We start from the raw sequence: 19,399 nt of genomic DNA, 5'->3' as shown, positions 1-19,399 counted from the left end.
TGTCGTGTATTTTTTTATTTTTTTGTTTCTTCTGTTAGGTGAGCCAGTTAGGCACCCAGTTGTACTCAAGGAAATACTGCATAATAATAAACCCTCAGAATAGTTGCACCGATTTTCCGCATTGGATTTTTTCGGGGACATTTGTCCAAAAATAACGGTGTCACTTGTGTGTTTGTTTTCTTTAGCTGATGATCTGTAGATGTTGTCACTGTATTGTGTTTATTTCAGTATTTAAATGTTTTAAATAACTTATTCAGAATTTACAAGTAGAAGAAATAAACCAGCAGAATACATATTAATTTTCTAACGGATAGACTTAGAAAATTCAACACCAAAATCAGCGTTAAGGGTCTTCAACAAGTGTTAGTAGTTTCTGAACATGCAATCCCTCAATACTGCCAACAAAGATGAGCAGAGGGTGTCATAAAAAACTCTGATTTTTCTCAGCAAAACCAGCCGTCAAAATTAGTGGAAAATAGAGAGAAATGTTAGCAAATCATATCTACACATATTCTACAAAATTAGACCAAGGAATTAGAGCAAGACCCCTATCCTTGGCTAATTTTCAACATATTCTTCAATAGCGAAATGAAATCAATATGAGTACAAGAGTTTGAGATAAATGATTTAAATAAAACTGACTTGGCTTGTGTACAAGCTATATCTCGAAATCTCTGCAAAACCACTTTGTAAGATAAGACTATGAAGGCTCAAAGAACAAATGAGAGCTCCTTTGAGAATGTATCAAGAGTGGCAGTTGTAGTGGCTAGGAGCGCCAGAGTCTGAACAACGCAGAGCTAGTGTTGGCAGCAGTGCAGTTGGCACAGAGCAGAGTCAACCACAACGCGGTAGCTTCAATGACATCGTAGAGACTAGCAACAATGAAAACTCCAACAATAGATGCATCATGCTGAACACCTTTTAATCAATGAATGAATTGAATTGATTTCAATGAGCAATGAAGCTCAATAAATAATACAAAATTATTTACAGAAACAACAAGTTTCTACTAGGAAATAGAAACAACAAGTTTCTACTAAGAAATTGCTAATAAGATCATAGCCGATCTTATCTACATAAATGAGCATTAAATACTAAAATAGCTTTATTCTAATACCCTCCCTTAATGCTCAATCTATTTACAACACCTATAGACCCTCTGAATTTTACAAACTTATCAGGACCTAAGTTGCAGGAAATGTTGGAGAAGGGCCCGTTTCCGTCCAGAAATGAAACGAAAATGAGGAAACTCGTACCGTATGGCCTGGAAACGCATTTCTGGCTGTACTAGCCCATTTCTCGAGGAAGAAACGTGGCCAGTACGGCTAGAAACGCGTTTCCAGGTCGTACAATGGAGTTTCCTCTTCTAAATTGACTTTTTCTTGTATTTTTTTTTAATTTTTTCGCTTCTAATTTTTTATTGGGTGACTAAAATATCTTCTAGATGCCTCTCAAGTTATAAAAAAGAGGATTTTTTTGAGTGGGGCAGCCTAATGTTCAAGGCTATGGCCCTAGTGTTGATATGCAGTTCATGGTAATGTTAAATTCCTTTTACTTAAATTTTTAACGTTACCATGAAATGACTCAGGATGTTTGAGAGTGGTTTTGCCCTCATTAGATTTCATATGGAGAAAGTAGAATTTTAGATCTCACTCAAAATCCAGCAGACTTATCTGTTTTTCAGGATTTTAGGATTGGAGGGATGACAATGTTTCCATTGGATTTTGTCATGTACTAGGGTATGGAACATGTATTTAATCAAGAGAACCAATCCTTCTATGCAGGGGAGACTCCCAATAATCAAGAGCATGTAGGATACTAGGGTATGGAACTTGTATTTAATCGAGAGCACTAAGGTCGTTCGACTATGTAGGAGGAGACTCCCAATCAAGCACGAGACAAGAAATTAGAAATTTCTCGTGGCTGATTTTGGATATTTCTATTTTCATTATGTGATTATTCATGAGTAAATGTGATGTAAATTTAGAGACTTATAGTTTATGCATTGACAATTTAATCATAATGTAATAAATTAGAATGTATCATATATGCTTTATGATTGCACATATTTCTTAAATGTGCTAATATATATATATATATATATATATATATATATATATATATATATATTGCGTTTCCTCGTTTCCAAAATTTGGGGGGATCACGTTTCATAACCGTGCCCGTTTCGGAAACTTGTACCAGTTTCCCCATTTCATGCAACTTAGATCAGGACCAAGGGACTTGGTGAAGATGTCTGCTGGCTGCTCCGTTGTGGGAACATACAGCAACTGAATGGATCTATCTTCAACAAGCTGTCGAATGTAGTGACAATGGGTTTCCACATGCGTTGTTTGTTCATGGAAGACTGGATTCTTGGCGAGTTTGAGCACTCCCTGATTATCACAGAACAAGGGAGTAGGCCCTGCCTGGGAAACATGCATATCTGCAAGCATACGTCGAAGCCAAACTGCTTCACAAGATGCCTTAACTGCTCCCCGATACTCTGCTTCTGTCAAGGAGAGAGCCATTGCTTGCTGCTTCTTACTAGTCCATGTGACAGCACCGGATCCCAAACTAAACACATACCCAGCTGTAGATTTACGGTGATCAACCGACGCTGCCCAGTCGGAAGCTATGTAACCACTGAGTGTAGGATCTGAACTCCGAGTGTACAGAAGTCCATAATCAGGAGTGCCACTCACATAACGCAGCACACGCTTCGCTGCTATCCAATGATCAACCTTAGGAGCTGTCATGAAGCGTGAAATGTAGCTCACTGCAAAACTGATATCAGGTCTAGTGGCAGTAAGGTAGATGAGGTTGCCCACTAATTGCCTGAATAAAGATTCATCCACAAGTGGTGAGGATGACTGAGCTGAAAGTTTGAGCCCTGGTTCCATAGGAGTCGTGGCAGGTTTGCAATCCTGCATTCTGAACCTGTCCACAAGACTTCTGGCATACTTGGACTGAGAGAGAAAGATGTTGTTCTCAGTTTGCCAGACTTCAACCCCCAAACAGTAATGAAGAAGTCCCAAATCTGTCATATCAAAAGTGCTGCACAAATCCTGTTTGATCCCATGGATCAAATGTGCTGAACTACCAGTAATGATAAGGTCATCCACATAGACAACCACAAACAAAATATCATCACCAGTATGTTTGATATACAAGTTTGCATCAGATGGACTCCGCTTAAAGCCGTGATCTGTTAGGTACTTATCAATTTTCATGTACCAAGCTCGAGGGGCTTGTTTCAAACCATAGAGTGCTTTGACTAATCTACAGACTTTCTGTTCTTGACCGGCAACCTTGAATGTTGGAGGCTGCGTCATGTAGCCTTCTTCCTGTAAGTCACCATTCAGAAAAGCACTCTTTACATCCATCTGATGGACTTTCCAACTGAACTGAGCTGCTAAGGCAAGGACAAGCCGTATGGTACTCATCTTGGCTGTAGGAGCAAAGGTCTCCTCATAGTCTATGCCTTCCTTCTGTGAGAACCCTCGAGCAACAAGGCGAGCCTTATACTTGTCGAGGGTTTTGTCAGCTTTGTATTTCACTTTATACACCCATTTGCAGCTAATGGGCTTCTTCCCTGCAGGAAGATCAGAAAGGGTCCAAGTGTGATTCTTCTGAAGACTCTGGAATTCAGCTTCCATAGCCTATTCCCACTCAGGTATACCCTTAGCCTCTGAATAGGTTTGAGGCTCAAAAACACTGTGTAAGTTAGCCATAAGAGAAAAATTTACTGTAGGCTGCTGTTTGCTCTTATTTCTGGAAGTTCTACCTTCAAGGAGCTCATTATCTTGGAGATCACCAATAGTTTTAGCCCACCATTTAGGCCGGAGAGTAGAAGAACCAATATCTGGAGTAGGTGGAGGAGGCTCAGGAACAATAGGAGCAGCAAGAGGAGGATTATTTTCTGGAGGGAACTCAGGTAGTGCATTATCAAATACTGATGCTGCATCACCCCTCCCATTAGGTGGACCTAACGGAAGAAGAACATTGGGAGGCTGATCCTCAGAACACTGCTCAGAAGGAGGGGACTGAAAGAACCCTCTGTCTTCATCAAATACTACGTCTCGACTGAAGATAAGACGATCAATGTGTAAATCTATCAGCCTATAGGCCTTGTGGTGATCATGGTACCTTGTCATCATGAGTTTTTGGCTTTTGGAATCCAACTTAGAGCACTGAACAGCTGGAATCCAAGCATATGCAACCGAGCCAAACACTTTGAGGTGACTGATCTTAGGCTTACGGCCAGACCAAACCTCTTTTGGAGTCTTCCCCTTAACAGCCTGAGTAGGTGATCGGTTAAGAAGATAGAAAGCAGTAAACACTGCTTCAGCCCAAAATTTGTTCGGAACACTCCTGTGTTGTAACATGGAACGAGCGATTTCAACAACCGTACAGTTGCGACTTTCGACAACACTGTTCTACCGAGGAGTGTAGGGTGTAGTTAACTGGCATTTGATGCCATGGGTATCACAGAAGTTGGAGAAAGCAGAAGAACAAAATTCCCCCCGTTATTAGTCGTAAGAGTTATGGTATTACAACCAGACTCTTTTTCAACTAAGGACTTAAACTTCTGAAAGATACTAAATACATCAGATTTATGTTTTAGAAAGTACACCTACATCTTTCTACTGAAATCATCTACAATAAGCAAAAAATATTTGCAACCAGTAACTAAAGATGTATTCATAGGACCACAAATATCAGCATGAATTAATTGGAGTACCTTAGATGCGCGCCAAGATTCTCCATCCTTGAATGAAGACCGATGTTGCTTGCCAGCTTGACAGGCGCCGCACACTCCCAACTGTTGAGTCTGAATATTAGGTAACCCTGACACAAGTCCCTCCCGAGATAGGTGAGAGAGATACTGAATGTTTAGATGCCCATATCTCTGATGCCACAGAGTGTTGATGGGAGAAACACGAGCTGCTAGAGCCACTTTTGGAGAGTCACCAGTGTCAAGAAGCCTGTATAGACCATGATCCTCTAGGCCAACAGCAACCGTAAGACGAGTTTCCCCTGTCAATAATGGAGAACTTGTGCGCACTGAACACCACATCGAGCTGAGGAGAGTTCCTCATAATCTGGCCGACAGACAGCAGATTAGTTTCCATACAAGGAACATAGTACACATTTAGGGAGATAAGTGTGCGCCCATCAGACTGGATCTGAACTGTACGTTTGCCAACCACTCTGTACTCCTCACCTCCGCTGAATACCACAGAATCACTGAAAGATGAGAAGTCAATAAACCAGTCATGTTTGTGAGAGTGCACCTTTGTCAATGTACCAGGCAGAAGACGGGGCATGATCTGAGGACCTCTTAGCCATAAAGGCGTAAAAGGCAGATTCCTTCTGCTCGGAATGTTCTGCAACATTCGCTTTCTGATGAGACCCTCCTTGCTTCTTCTATTCAGAAGCAATCCTCTGTCAGCAATCTTTATTCATGTCGCCGAACTTGTGATAGTAATTACACTGCACATTTTTCTTCTTAGCAGGATCAGAAGGCTAAGAAGAACCTTTCTGCTAAAAGGACTGAGAGCACTGATATTTGGCAGCAAAAGCATTTTTTGAGGAGGCTGATGAGGCACCACTACCAAACTGCTGTTTCCAACGATCTTGTTGCAGGAGTTTGGTGCATAACTCCGGAAACTTCAGATCAACATTAGTGGAGGTAATGTTGAGTGTTTTGATGAAGTGCTCATAAGGTTTTGGTAGACTTTTTATAGTGATGACTACCATATCTTCTTCCTCCATGGCCCGACCAATGGCTTTGAGCTGATCTTGAATGTCTTTAATCTTGTTAAGATGTTCCTGTAAAGACATACGTTTGTCCATCATGATGGAGAACAACTGATTCTTTAGAAGGAAAGCTCTGCTCTTGTCGGATGTCTCGTGCAGTTCCTTCAAATGTTGCCAGATTTTGGCAGCTGTCTTGCTGGAAGGAATCTGTGGTAACTGATCATCAGTCGCAGAGAGTTTGAGAAGCATAATAGCCTCTTGATTTTGATCATCAAACTTATCTTGATTTGCACCAGCTATCCCAGGACTGAGCTCTTTGCCCAAAATGAGTTGGTCAAGACGCCTATACTAAAAAATGGTCAACATTCTCTGTTTGAAGATGTTATAATTGGTGCCATTAAAGCGCTGACTGCCTTCCAACATCAGATTTGTTAGCGAGGCCATCTGCATGTTTCCCAAGACACAGAAAACAACAAAAGAGTCCGACACAGATTTCAATGCAGATGTTGCCTGATTCAGACAAAAACTGACAGGTGCAAAAATTCCCCACGCTCAATAATTACGCCTGCATAAACATGCATTTGCATGTAGTGTAAATAACATGTCCAATTGGCGGCTTCTGAAAAGGTTGAAACAGAAATGCCCTCGGCCCCCACCAATTATGCAATCTGGAGAATTTACGTTGACTTAATTTGCCCTTTTATGCAGCCAACAATTAATTCGAGAAATGACGTTTTGAATAGGGGCCCCAATGTCGTAATTTGAAAAGTCGAGGAGAATAGCTCAAATGAACTCAACCCCTCTACTTGATTATCTCGACCCCTCTTTAGCATAGAAGAACTCGACCAACAAAATCTTCACACTCAGCCAGCAATAAAAGACACGTTGAATACATTGTATAAGAGGGCTGATAAACACAATAGATAATAGGCCTGGAAACAGAGTGTATATATGTCCTTTTTCTGAAGTGAACACGTCATACGCAGAGATAACTCGTCCTTCAGAGGAGTACCCGCAAGCAGATTTATATGGATAAACTCGGCCCAGAACAACAATGTGACTCAATGTGACTTTGTGGAGGATTCTTTTATGCCAGAATTGCCTTCCGCCTGCGGGCCTACCAGCGAGCAGGTTCCATCAACAAACGGAAACAAGACAGCCTTTGACGATAATGATGAACCGAAGCCATGGAGCTGCCAAGCAAGCTTTCTTCCGGCATGCAACAAATGGATTCCGGTGAAGGCACGGAGCAAGAGGTCCCGCATTGGTGGTCGCATTTGGTCTTTCAACAACCCGCTTCTTCCCCCAAATCTCAGTTTCGAATCCGACGGCGTGCTTTTCACATAGTCTTCGGACTCTTCTTGCTCGGAGTCTTCCCAACCTCCATTTGTATGCAAAAATCAACCAAAACCGTGGTCTTGGTTCGCAGATTTTGAAACCCTCGGGGGCTGGATATTTGGAAACTTGGCGGTCGAGCTTTAATAAACGCGGCGGGAATCAAGTCGCAGACCTGTTAAAAGAGGCGTGCGAGAAATAGGGAGAAGCGGAATGGCAAGGGTATCACAGTGAAGAAGTTCAGGCCGGCCTAGTCGGAGCGCTTCCAGTTCTTGTCGGCCGTCAAAATGGAATCCGACATGACGTGCATGAATGTCTTACCCCATGAAGGCGATGATGGGGTCGGGAAATACGTGGCGGTTGATGATGTGCAGGACAGGGTGTAATTGAATGTGGTGTCGTCTTCGGTCTTCAGCTTCGTCACCCACTCCTTCATGCACTTGTCGGAACCCCCACGCGATTATGCATTTCTTGTACACAGGGATTACATGTAGAAGCATTACGTCACGGAATGTACCCAGTAAAAAAAATTTCATATTCCTAGAGAGCGATTTTGAAATGAAGCATGAAATTTTTCAAACAATGAAAAATTATTTTGAAAAAATACCTGAGCTCTGATACCATAATCAATGAATGAATTGAATTGATTTACAATGAGCAATGAAGCTCAATAAATAATACAAAAGTATTTACAGAAACAATTTCTACTAGGAAATAGAAACCACGAGTTTCTACTAAGAAACTGCTAATAAGATCACAAACGATCTTATCTACATAAATGAGCATTAAATACTAAAATAGCATTATTCTAATACCTTTGGTTCAATATTTTGGATGCTTTTCCGTTGTTGTTGTAGCAACAACAATTGGAGAAGGTTGTAGTGTAGATGCAGTAGTTGGCAGCAGTATGCAGGGACAACAGCAGCACATATGCAACATTTGCGTAGTAGTTGGTGGACAATGATGTTAGGCATCTACAGCACACAGAGAGATGATACAATGTCAGGGTGATGCTTCAGGAGGTTGCATTACTAGAGCACATTCCTCACTAAGAGGGAGTGTTGATTTCTGGTAGCATCGGATGTGCTCTAAGCCTCAAAATTTGCAAGGAGGCTAGGACACATGTATTCCAGAATACCCAAAAATCCTTTTGAGAAATTCCACCCGGAGACAGTTTTATTAAAATATTTAATTATTTTTATTAGATGCCTAAGTCTAAACTTAGCAAATTAAAATAATTAAAGGGTTCTAATTAAACTGGGGGTGAAACTTCTGAAGAAGATGAGGATCAAGCCGAAATGATTTGAGCGATTGATTAGAATCTAATCTGGGCTGTTGGTTCTCAACGAGAGGATTATAAGAAGAGGCTTGATGGGCATTTGGAAGAGACATCGAGTAAGAGATCAAGAGATCGATTTCTCAAGAGAGCAATGCAACAACTGTCGGAGAAGTGATCGAAGTGATTTCTTGCAGTGAGGGGCAGAGATAGTTTCCAATTGGAGAGTTTCTTGATCTGGGTATATATCGCATAGAAGGTAGAGAGAGATCTAGAAGAGGCATCATAGGGCCATGCTGAGGCAACACAAAGCTTGAGAGGAGATCTGAAATTTGTTGGAGAATCGAGTTCTAGAGGCAAAAGTCGGGGTGTGAGATCGGGAGGGCAGAAAGTCGAAGTTCTTGAGGCAAATCGATCAGCCAAAGGAGTGACGTAGTCCCCAGAAGATGTGATGCAGAGCAACGCAGTGATTGCGCAGAGGCAGCTAGGGGCTAGCCATTCAATGGCTGGATCACTAGTGATAGTGTGAGGTATATCTCACTCATCTTTCTGTCAATCAGATTCTTTGTATCAGATAGCCAATAAAGCATCCAGAGATTGTATTCAGAAACTACTGCATAATAATACAAACCCTTAGTTGCTGCGCCGGTTTTCGCATTGGTTTTTTCCGTGGACATTGGTCCAAAAATAACGGTGTCACTTGTGTGTTATTTCTTTTTACTCAGATGCTTGTTTCCGCATATTATTTAAAATTGTGAAGGTTGCAGTTGTATTTACTTCGATATTTACAGTAGAACACAGTAAATAACTTGCATGGATTAACAAGTAGGAGAAGTAATATCAATTTGTTGCAGTATTAATTCAGGGATTCTCGAATTTTCACACTGCATTGCTGTACCACTGGTTAGGGCATCACCTATAGCCTTTCTCCTCCACGCAACTCAGCAAGACAACGCCCAATTGACTGTTGTTCACCTTAGGAGAGATCCTCCATGCATACGTTGCCTTATAGGGCTGCTATCCACCTTGAACACAGCTCCTAAAGGCCTCCAACTACTGGCTATGGCCTGCGGCCTAGCCCAGCAGTGGACTGTAACTTCGGTCCCCTCAAACAATGCCACAATCTGCCCTTTAAACAACAATCCCTTGCTCCTATTTATTGTGGCTTCTTCTGCCCTGCAAACGTACCCAAGAACAACCCTAATCACGCCCAAACAACCCTAGAATATGCCATGTTGTCACCTACAACAATGCGGCTTTATCACAAAATATACCCAGTGCTGTACTAGGCCTCCTCCATTGTCCTTTTGGCTCTTTTTGCTGCGGCTTCCTCCACGAAATTTTAGAGCTCTTCTTGGTGATGTATTGTCACACTTGGATGCTTAAATAGTGATCATTCATCCTTAATTTATAGACCTTTAAGGGCTCAACGTCTTATTTGAAGTGACACATCTATTAGCTCTTTTTACACCAAGCCTACATGACGTGGTAACCAATAATTACCTAGTCAACTTCAAAAAATTCATTCCTCTCTAACAACAACTCAAATTCAGACGATTCTCGATGTGTTGGAATCGTATCGTCGATCACTATCATCCTCATCCATCACTTGTCGTGCTGCCATCATGGTTTTGGCCCAAATCATGATGGGTGCAAAACCCTACACTTGGGTTCCAAGCCCACAAGCTGCCCTTGTGGTGCTTTGCTCTCCAAACCCTGAACCCTAGGGCTTGGAGTACCTCCGAAGCTACACAAATCAACAACTAACCCATGGAAAAAAATGATGAATAATCTATGCCCTATATATATATAGAAGTTCCCAAAAGGTTGAAGACTCCTTATTAGAAATTCATGACAACGAAGAAAGGAGTTCTTCATACCACTGATTGTTGCTATAGGTCCCTGGTGAAGAGGGAGCTTGAGAAGAAGTTTCTTACGTGGAAGAAACTTGGAAATTCCTAAGTCGGAAGCTTAGGTACATTCCTTTGTGACAAGAATGAGTACATTACTTTAATGGAATAGGACCTCGTGGTATCAGAAGGAGCGATAGACATGTTTTTATGTGCTTCACCTGAGAAGACATAATGGAGGATTGTGTAATCATTTGGCACCCAATGCTCTTGTGGGATGAGATAGGGAATATCATGGAAGAGTAGTCGTGGGGGACCGATATTCTTTTGGGGACTAGGGAGTCCAAGAAAAGAACAGTCCTCATGGAGAATATCCTAAGAGAGCCTGGGTGAGGTATGTTCTGAGAGGGACAATGATGAGGATGTCTATAAATCATTTGTCTCGCCAACATTTTGCTCTGATCTTATGGAGAGATAGAGCTGTTAGTCAAGGCCTTGCTATATAAATGCTGGTTGGTATGATGCTATACAAATGAGTTACAAATCTGAATTCTTCTTATGAGAAATTCTTCAGATTGAGAATGGCCAAGTACTATTATGAATACCTCCCTAGTTAAGAGGGAGTGTTGTAAAATGTAACTAGGTTCGGTCTTCATAATGACATGTAATTATGATCTTTGTAAATGATGAAATAAAAGGAAATAAAATTATTTTTGCATGCCTTGCTTCATGGGTTTCATGAGCAAGAGACTTTATTTTATTAATGGCTCCCATTGAGAACCTTAGGATTTTATCATTAGAGTCAAAAGAATTAACATCATGTATGAAGAGTTCTTCTTGAGCATGTGTCATATATATATGAAGTCTATCAAAGTGTCTAACAACCCTCCAAAAGACAAGCAGAGTCCTCTCTTGAAGTCGGCCTCCAAACTATATGGAATAACACATGTCGGCTCACCTAATGAGACACAACGGTTCACTATCTTACGTCGGCTTATATATTCGGACCAACTAGTATATATACCCTGCTAGGATCTTTGCATAACACAATTCAGAATTCAGACAACTCTGAGATTTTTGGTGCTAATTACGGTGAACCAGTTCGGACAACTCTGAGATTTTCGGTGCTAATTACAGTGAATCAATTCGGATAGCTCTGAGATTTTCGATGATGTTTTCGGGTGTTATATCACAGCATACAGTTCGAATAAAAGAGAAGAGACAACGAAGGTTTGGTTCAGATCTCCACAATCATCAAGCTTGGATTCCTCTGAAATTCGGACCACAGAAAGGAGGTAAGTTCAGATGGGTTTTGTAGAGGCATCAAAGGGACAACGAGGACCTTTCTAGGGACAACGAAGACATTCCAAGGGACAACAAGGGAGGACTACAGGAGACAACTCGGATGTCTCTGTCTCTGAACTTGGAATGAACAGTGACATAAGAGAATGACAGTTCAGATGAAGGTACATGATAGGGTGCAGTTCGAAGGTATAGTTCAGTATAGTGCAATGATAACTTCTGTGCTATGATTTGGTTCAGGTTTATAAGAAGATCTCGGTGTCATGATGATGTCACAATGCTAAGAAGGTAAAAGTAGTAGAAGAAGAATCTAGAAGACAGAGGCAGAAGAGGACTTGTGTCTTGGTCTTGGAGTGGCTGATAGGTCAAGGGTCTTGGTCTTGGTATTCGTCAATTGGAATCTCTATAAGAAGAATTTGTGCAAGTTTTGGCCATGGCTCATAGCCTACATGCTTGTCTCTTGTCTATTTATGTTCATGCATTGGTTACTGTTTGATGAAGAAGAACACTAATAATCTAACTTGAAGTAGATACTAATCTAAAGAAGTAAAAGGCATTCACAAACAGTCACTAATGAAAGAGAAATCCCCTAATGCTAATGCCTTAGATTTCTCAACAACTTTTATTTTTCAAAATCATAATCAGAGTCTACTCACTCAAATTAAGAAACTTAAAAATCATAAGAAATCATTGAACAACAAATTAGAAGAATTTATCATGAAGGAAGTGTTGAAGTCTTCAGTCCACCTTGAAGAAAAAGATACGAACATCGATCCAATCAATATCACAACTCAAGAAAATGACAAACCAGTTGAAGGAAAAACATATTCAGATGTTGCAGTTCAGATGATGGAAATTCCAAGTGAAGATTTTGTAACCAATTCAGCAACATCAGTACCGGAAGTAAATCAAGAAATTGCCACACACATGATAAGTGGAAGTCAAAACAGAAGAACTCCTTATCGTCATCCAAATCACTAGAGCAAAATTTTCAATATACGTACCAGTATCAGTCATAATATAAACAACAAACTTATGTTCCAGGGAATACTAAAGTTTGTACAATCCAATCATGTGATAACAATTCATCACAAATTTCCAGTAGCTGCAAGATTCCACAGAACTTAGGATGGTCAGATTCCTTCTCAGTTTACCAATTTTATTTATCACTCCAAGGATCTTATCAACTTGTATCAAAGAATTCCAAAAGATGTGAATACGATTACAAAGACTAACAACAAATGATATGTCTTGTCAGCAATAATCTTTGAGGACAAAGCTTTTTGAAGAAGAAGACAATGTTATGAATAAAATATGTATAAAATAATACAAATAATGTAAACAATAATAATAATAAATAATGATTAATTAACTAGCAATTAGTTAACGAAGAGGTATGTCTCTAAGGACATGACTGTTGGTGAAGAGATATCTGCCTAGGTACATAAGCAGGCCCTCACCCTCATTGTTATCATATCTTACTTGTATTCAAATATTTTTATATATAATTTCTTGTCTTACAATGGAGGTCTTTGTCTTTGAAGTATTCTGAAGATAACAGTACGAACCTTGTTCGTTACATTGATATCAGAGCATTCCTCTGAGTAGACGAACCTTGTTCGTTACATTGGTATCAGAGCATTCCTCTGAGCAGACGAACTTTGTTTGTTATATTGATAATACATGATTTTGATTATATCCTGGGACACATAAAATACATTTATTCTGGATGACTTGTGTATTATATGTGAATGGTTGGTAGATGATATGAATTTCTGGGGAGCCCTTTTTCGGAAAATTTAATATGGCTATCTATCTGTTTGTTCCTTTCTCAGGTTGAATTCTATTTTCATCGATTTTTATCATAATGGCGTAATTAGAATATCCTTTCTTGATTTAAACTGTGAAGTGAAAAATCAAATCTGAAAATTGGTGCATGAGGCAAATTATTATAAATCGTGCAAGATGTGTCTTTAACATATATGGCGTGCATTTAATAAATTCTGCGAGTTGTTTGGATACATGATTTTGCTCTATAGTTAACTTGTCAAAAAATATCATCACGGTGTTTCTGCTTTTAATTAATTCTTCCAATCATATGATTCCAAAACCTGGTTGTGTTCCCGTGTTATCGATTGAACAGGTTGAAGGTGGTGAACTAGAAGTACTTTTGCATGAAAAAAGAAAGTTGTCCGAACAATTACAGGAAAGTAATACAGCAGTTAAGAAGTTGCAGGACCATTGTACAGAACTTCAGAGATGCTTGCTTGAATTTGAACAGCGGGGCAGTCAATCTATGGATCAGCAAACTGACAAAGATGATGCTCTTGATGGTAGGAATATTGCAGGTGCTCATGACAGGGAGTCGCTTGTCAAAACTATTTATGATCTCAAATTTCAGAATGAATATTTGAAAGCACAGGTTCAAAGCTTTCATGTCCAGAATACTGAATCTGGCAGCCTAGAAGGGTACATTGAACAATCCAAAGAAACTTGTGTGGAAATCAGTCTAGATGCTCTTAGAAATTTGGAGAAACAGATATCAGATATGAAGGAACAACTTGCAGAAAGCAGAATATTACGAACTACTGCAGAGGATCACATGAAACAATTTCAGCTGGCATGGTCGGAGTCAGAGAAAAAGGTTCAAGATCTTTCTGCACAGCTTGTTGAAGGTGACTGCCTCTATTTGCATTGACCTGTTTTACAAGATTTTGCATCTGGTTTTTAAATAACGTATTTGGGATTATCATGTTCAGTTGGAGCAATTAGTCCTCTCCTTACATTACTTTTTCTCAAGCCAATATGGTGGGAAGTTGAAACTTGGAGATCTCCAAGGATTGCTTGTGATTTAAAAAAAATAATTGGCCTCTTTTGCAATATTAGTCGAAAGCACATTCATTTTTCTAAAATGGGAATTTCTTTTTGAGTCTGATATAAGTTACATTTAAACAAGCCAGAACAAGGTTTGACGTTGTATTGTAATGAAGGTATTCGTCTACCTTGGCATGGTTTTCTGTTGAAACTTGACACCTTTTCTTTATTGGATAATCTAATTAAATTATCTATTGGAATACAATCAACTTCATTTTGAATGTCAATTGGTGCAGATGGCTACATTATAACTTATGTGGATCCCTCCATTATGAGTTATATGGTTTCCCTGGGTCACTTTGTGTACTAAACTGAGCCTGCATTGCATTCTTTTCTCCGTGTGATGCATTTCCCAAGGAAACACATTGGGAACTTGCCTTCATTCCAAGGATGGTACCTTGGGTAAACCAGATTCCTCAGGGCTCAAGGCCAGGTCAACATCTCTACAACAATCAGTTCATTAAGAGTAAACATGTCTCAAAGTGTGTATAAGCATCAATGTTGTTAAAAGCGCGAGCGGGATTAAATCGGCGCCGGGAATAAAGCGGAAAAAATCGGCAAAAGCGGGAAAAAAGCGTTTGGCACAAAAATATTCATTTTTTTTCAATTTTTTTAATATCTAAACCATCTACAACATAAAATAAATACATTGACACATAAATATGATAAAAAAACTAATATATAAGATGTTTAATATCATTTCTAGCGCTAAAATCACACATAACATTAAATCATGTCCTGAATCAGTGAATAGTAAGTCCTGAGTCCCAACTCAGCCTCAAAATATCAACAAAAAATATGATAATGTATCTCATCATGTCATAATGTCATATACAATAAAATGAAAGTCTAATCCTATTGATTTCCTCTGCCCCTCTTGCGAGAAAATGGCACAGCTTTCTCTTTCCCTCTAGATGTAGAAGCTGGTGCCTGTGCTGGTGGAAATGGTAGTGGAGTCTGACGTGCTCTAGAAGCTGAAGAACTAGTAGTAGCAGCTACAGGAGGTAGACGGAGACAACGTCCTCTACTGGTGGTAGTGGTAGCCCGGGTAGGCGGTGTCACCTCCTCCTCCTGCTCCTCCTCTTCCACCTCCTCCTCCTCCTGCTCCTGCTCCTGCTCCTCCTCCTCCTCCTCCTCCCCCTCATCCTGCACTAACCAATCATCAGTGGGATCCATGAGAGGCCTCTCGGTCTCAACCCTCCATTTAGCAGTGGTGTCAATCCCATCCAATGAGATGGCATCCATATCAGGTGTCCTCTCTAGTTGCCTCACCCACAATCGAAGATTGTAGTAGACATAGACCATGTCATTAAGTCTATGGGACTCCAACCTGTACAAAGTTCATGAAATAATAATTAATAATTAATATTATAAAAAAAATATTGTTTAATGAATTCAAAAATTTATTTGGAAATTTGCAATATTTTAAATGTTTAAGTGTTAACCTATTGCGCTTCTTGTTGTGTATTTTTTCAAATACACTCCAATTGCACTCACATCCTGAGGAGCTGCATGTTTGGCTGAGGATGCGTACGGCAAGCTTTTGCAAAAGGGGTACTCTGCCACCATACATCTTCCACCATGCGTCTACAACAAAATTACAAATAAAATTTTAAATAAACATAAGAAAAAAATGGAATTTGAAGAGACAATGAAATTTGAAACAAAGTTACAAAGTACAAACTAAAAAATACCTGGCATTTTAATCGTCCTATCAGTGACAGCCATCTCAAAGCCAAATGTGCCACCTGACATCTTATATGTCTCAATTTGTTTAGAGATCTCTATACGTTGTTCTGGAGATCTCACCATCTTCTGGACACAGGATAATAATCCATCTATGACCTCAGCATCAAAATCAAACCCACATGCATAAGAAAATGCAGGGTTCAGGAAAAGCCCAGCAGCATGAATGGAACGATGGAGTGTGTTGTTCCATCGCTCATCAATCACTTCCCATAGAAGGAGCTGTTTCTGAAACCCATCATCTCCCTTATCATCATAGTAGGACCGAATGGCTTCTTTGGCCCTGTCCATGGCTTCATACAAATAGTCCATTGCGGGCTTTTCACCATCAACCAACCGAAGAACCTTTACCAAAGGTTCAGTAACGGCGCACACCTCCTGCACTCCCGCCCAGAAGTCTTCCTGGTATGAAACTAGTCTGCATACGGCCTCTCCTTCTGGTTTGCGGCTCATTGACGAAGCACGCCACTCCTCTGAAAGAAACATTCTCTTCAAATCCCACATAGAATTCAAAAGGGATTGAAGAGATATGAAACTCGTCGCAAACCGTGTAATGGCGGGGCGCACCAACTCTTTGTTGTTGGTGAATCTTCTCATCAAGCTAAGCACAGATGTATGATTATATATAAATTTTGTGATGCTTTTTGATGAGTCAACAATATCTTTGACAAAGGGAATTTTCCCTATGTCCTCTAACATCAAATCAATACAATGGGCAGCACAAGGTGTCCAAAATAAAGTAGGATGCCTGTCCATAAGCATTGTACCAGCAGCAACATAATTTGCAGCATTGTCCGTTATGACTTGGACAACATTTTCTGCACCCACCTCCAAAATAAACACATCCAGCAAATCACATAAAGTTCTTGCATCTTTGATTTGATGAGTTGCATCAATAGATTTGATAAACATAGTCCCCTTGGGACAACTAACCAAGAAGTTTATAAGGGTTCTCCCCTTTTGGTCAGTCCAACCATCTGACATAACAGTGCATCCTGTTTGTGTCCATGATGCCCTAAAATCCTCCAATCTTTGGGTGCAGTCATGCTTTTCCTCTTGAAGAATCCGGCCTCTGAAATCATGATAAGAAGGGATTTTGTACCCCGGGCCAACACTGGCAATAGCATCAACAGCAGGTTGGAAAAATGGATTATTCCTTACAATGCTGAAAGGAATATCACTCCAGAGGAGAAATTTTGCCATCAACCTATCAGCTTGTTCTTTTTTAGTTCTTTTTAGCATTGAACCGATAGTTGGTTGTGAACCAGGTGTGGTTCGAGGAACAAAAAATGATGATGCAGCTACCGGATTGACTGACGCTGCAGTAGAGCCAGTGCCACTTGGTCCACTTCCTTCAGCTGACCTTCTTAGTTGCCTTTTGAGTTCTTCTTTGGCCTCTCTAGTGTGCTCTAATTCTCCCAATGCTCTCATGGCTCTTTGGATAAGTTCAGGATTTGTATTTATACAGGGCCCCACATCATGTCCAGGGATTTGTGCAAGGTGGTACTTCAACCTGTACACCCCCCCGCGTATCTCCTTTCCACACAACTTGCAATTCAAGTTTTGTCTATCATTCGGAGCTTTAGGTTCACCATATTCCCAGAAAGGATCCAATTTCCTTGGCATGTTTGTTTTTGAATTTTGAATTTGCAAACCTATGGAAAAATAAGGATTAGGAAATAGGAATTTAGGATTACAAATTACAATTTAGCATTTACAAAATTACAAGTTAATTATTTCCAAAATCCCAAGTTACCCAACCAAATGGCAAATGCCAAAAAACAATGAAAATCAAAAAACATAAACAATGTTTAAAAAAAATGAAAAAAAAAAAAAAAAAATTGGTTCCCATAGTCATACCAAGTTACCCATCCCAAATCAATGAAAAATTACAAAAAATTCTTTAAAAACAATTAAAACAAAAGGAAAATGGTGCCCATATGAAATTTCTCAACCAAAAACAATGAAAAACAAAGTTTATAACAAGGAAAACAAAAAAAAATTAATCTACATACCGTTTTTATGGACAAATTGGTGATCTTGTCTTGGATTTCTCCTAAAAACACTTGGATTCGCTCCCAAACCCTTCAGCTCTTCTCCACAAGGCGTCTCCTCCTCCTCCGCGCGGCGACAGTCAGAAATGAAAAAACAAAAATCGATTTTCATAGTTTATAACCCGCTGCCCGCGCCCTCGGCGCTTTTTTCAATTTAAATCGCGCTTTTTTCGAAAAAAGCGCTATAAAAAAAACTGCCGCTTTTTTCGTATAAAACGCGCGTTTTATGCGGCAAAGGGAAAAACGCGCGCGTTTTTGAAAAAAGCGCGATTAAATCGCGCTTTTAACAACACTGATAAGCATTCACTCATTTGTACTTGTTTTATCAAAGAAACATGTTACATTGTATGTAACATATTTTCTCTTATAACATTTGCAGATTAATCATTAAACACTCTTGCCATGTCACTGATTATACCTGTGGAGGAATCAGGATACAAATTTCTGCAAATCTAGAGCTACTTGGGAGACATTTCCAGTTTGGAGGTGCTAGAGAATCTGCTGAAGATCTATTTCCGGCGTTTGCCAGAAACATCAAGTCAAGAAATTCTCCAAAAACTAACTTTTAAGAAAGCCACATGAAAAATCACTAGATAAGAAAATCAAAATATGGGTTCCTAAAACCAAAGATTTTACCTATAAAATAGCCCCTCCATCCTAAATCTTAATTTTTATCTATTCATATACATTATTATTCATAGCATTCTGCATTTTTGAGTTTGTGAGATCAGATAGTTTTATTCATGTCCAACAAATCACTGCAAAAGAATGTCAGTGAGACAAACTGTACATCTAGTATAAATACAACGTGAAAGTGTGAAATAACCTTCTATATCAATGCTAAAAGCAAAAGAAAGTGAAAAGTGTGCAGCATAATTAAGTGGCTAGCCAAGTATAAGTGAAGTGATACAAATAAAAGAGCCTGAAACTAGAGATATCAATACTTAGAGAGAGAGAGATAAGATAAGATAATTTTATTAATGTTCAACGAATAACCATAAATAGGTCAATGGGACTGAAGGATACAACCACTATGAGTACAATGTGGGAGTGTAAACGCAACTCCTAGAAAATGCCAAAGCTAAATCTAAGGATAAAATGAAGTAAAGAAGGATAGAATAATAGGACAGCCTCATAAACATGTATATAACCGGATCATGTAGGATCATGTCAAGAGTGCTAGAGTATGATAGCCAACACAA

At 39.6% G+C, this 19,399-nt stretch overlaps 1 protein-coding gene across 1 annotated transcript in view; it reads left to right on the top strand.

The window, feature by feature from the left end:
- The window catches only part of ATGRIP (Golgi-localized GRIP domain-containing protein), a 456,132-nt gene that overhangs the window by 101,640 nt on the left and 335,093 nt on the right, over nt 1–19,399 (top strand). Inside the window, exon 7 of the mRNA XM_089402096.1 lies at nt 13,667–14,198. Coding sequence (XP_089258222.1) covers nt 13,667–14,198 — 532 coding nt within the window. The remainder of the gene's footprint in view (nt 1–13,666; nt 14,199–19,399) is intronic.

Source organism: Pinus tabuliformis, chromosome 2_1 (genome assembly GCF_031772625.1).
Source record: "Pinus tabuliformis cultivar Carrire ecotype Pingquan chromosome 2_1, CPIR1, whole genome shotgun sequence".
NCBI lineage: Eukaryota > Viridiplantae > Streptophyta > Pinopsida > Pinales > Pinaceae > Pinus > Pinus tabuliformis.
Note: the sequence above shows the minus strand (reverse complement) of the source record. Positions and strands in the feature narration are given on the sequence as shown.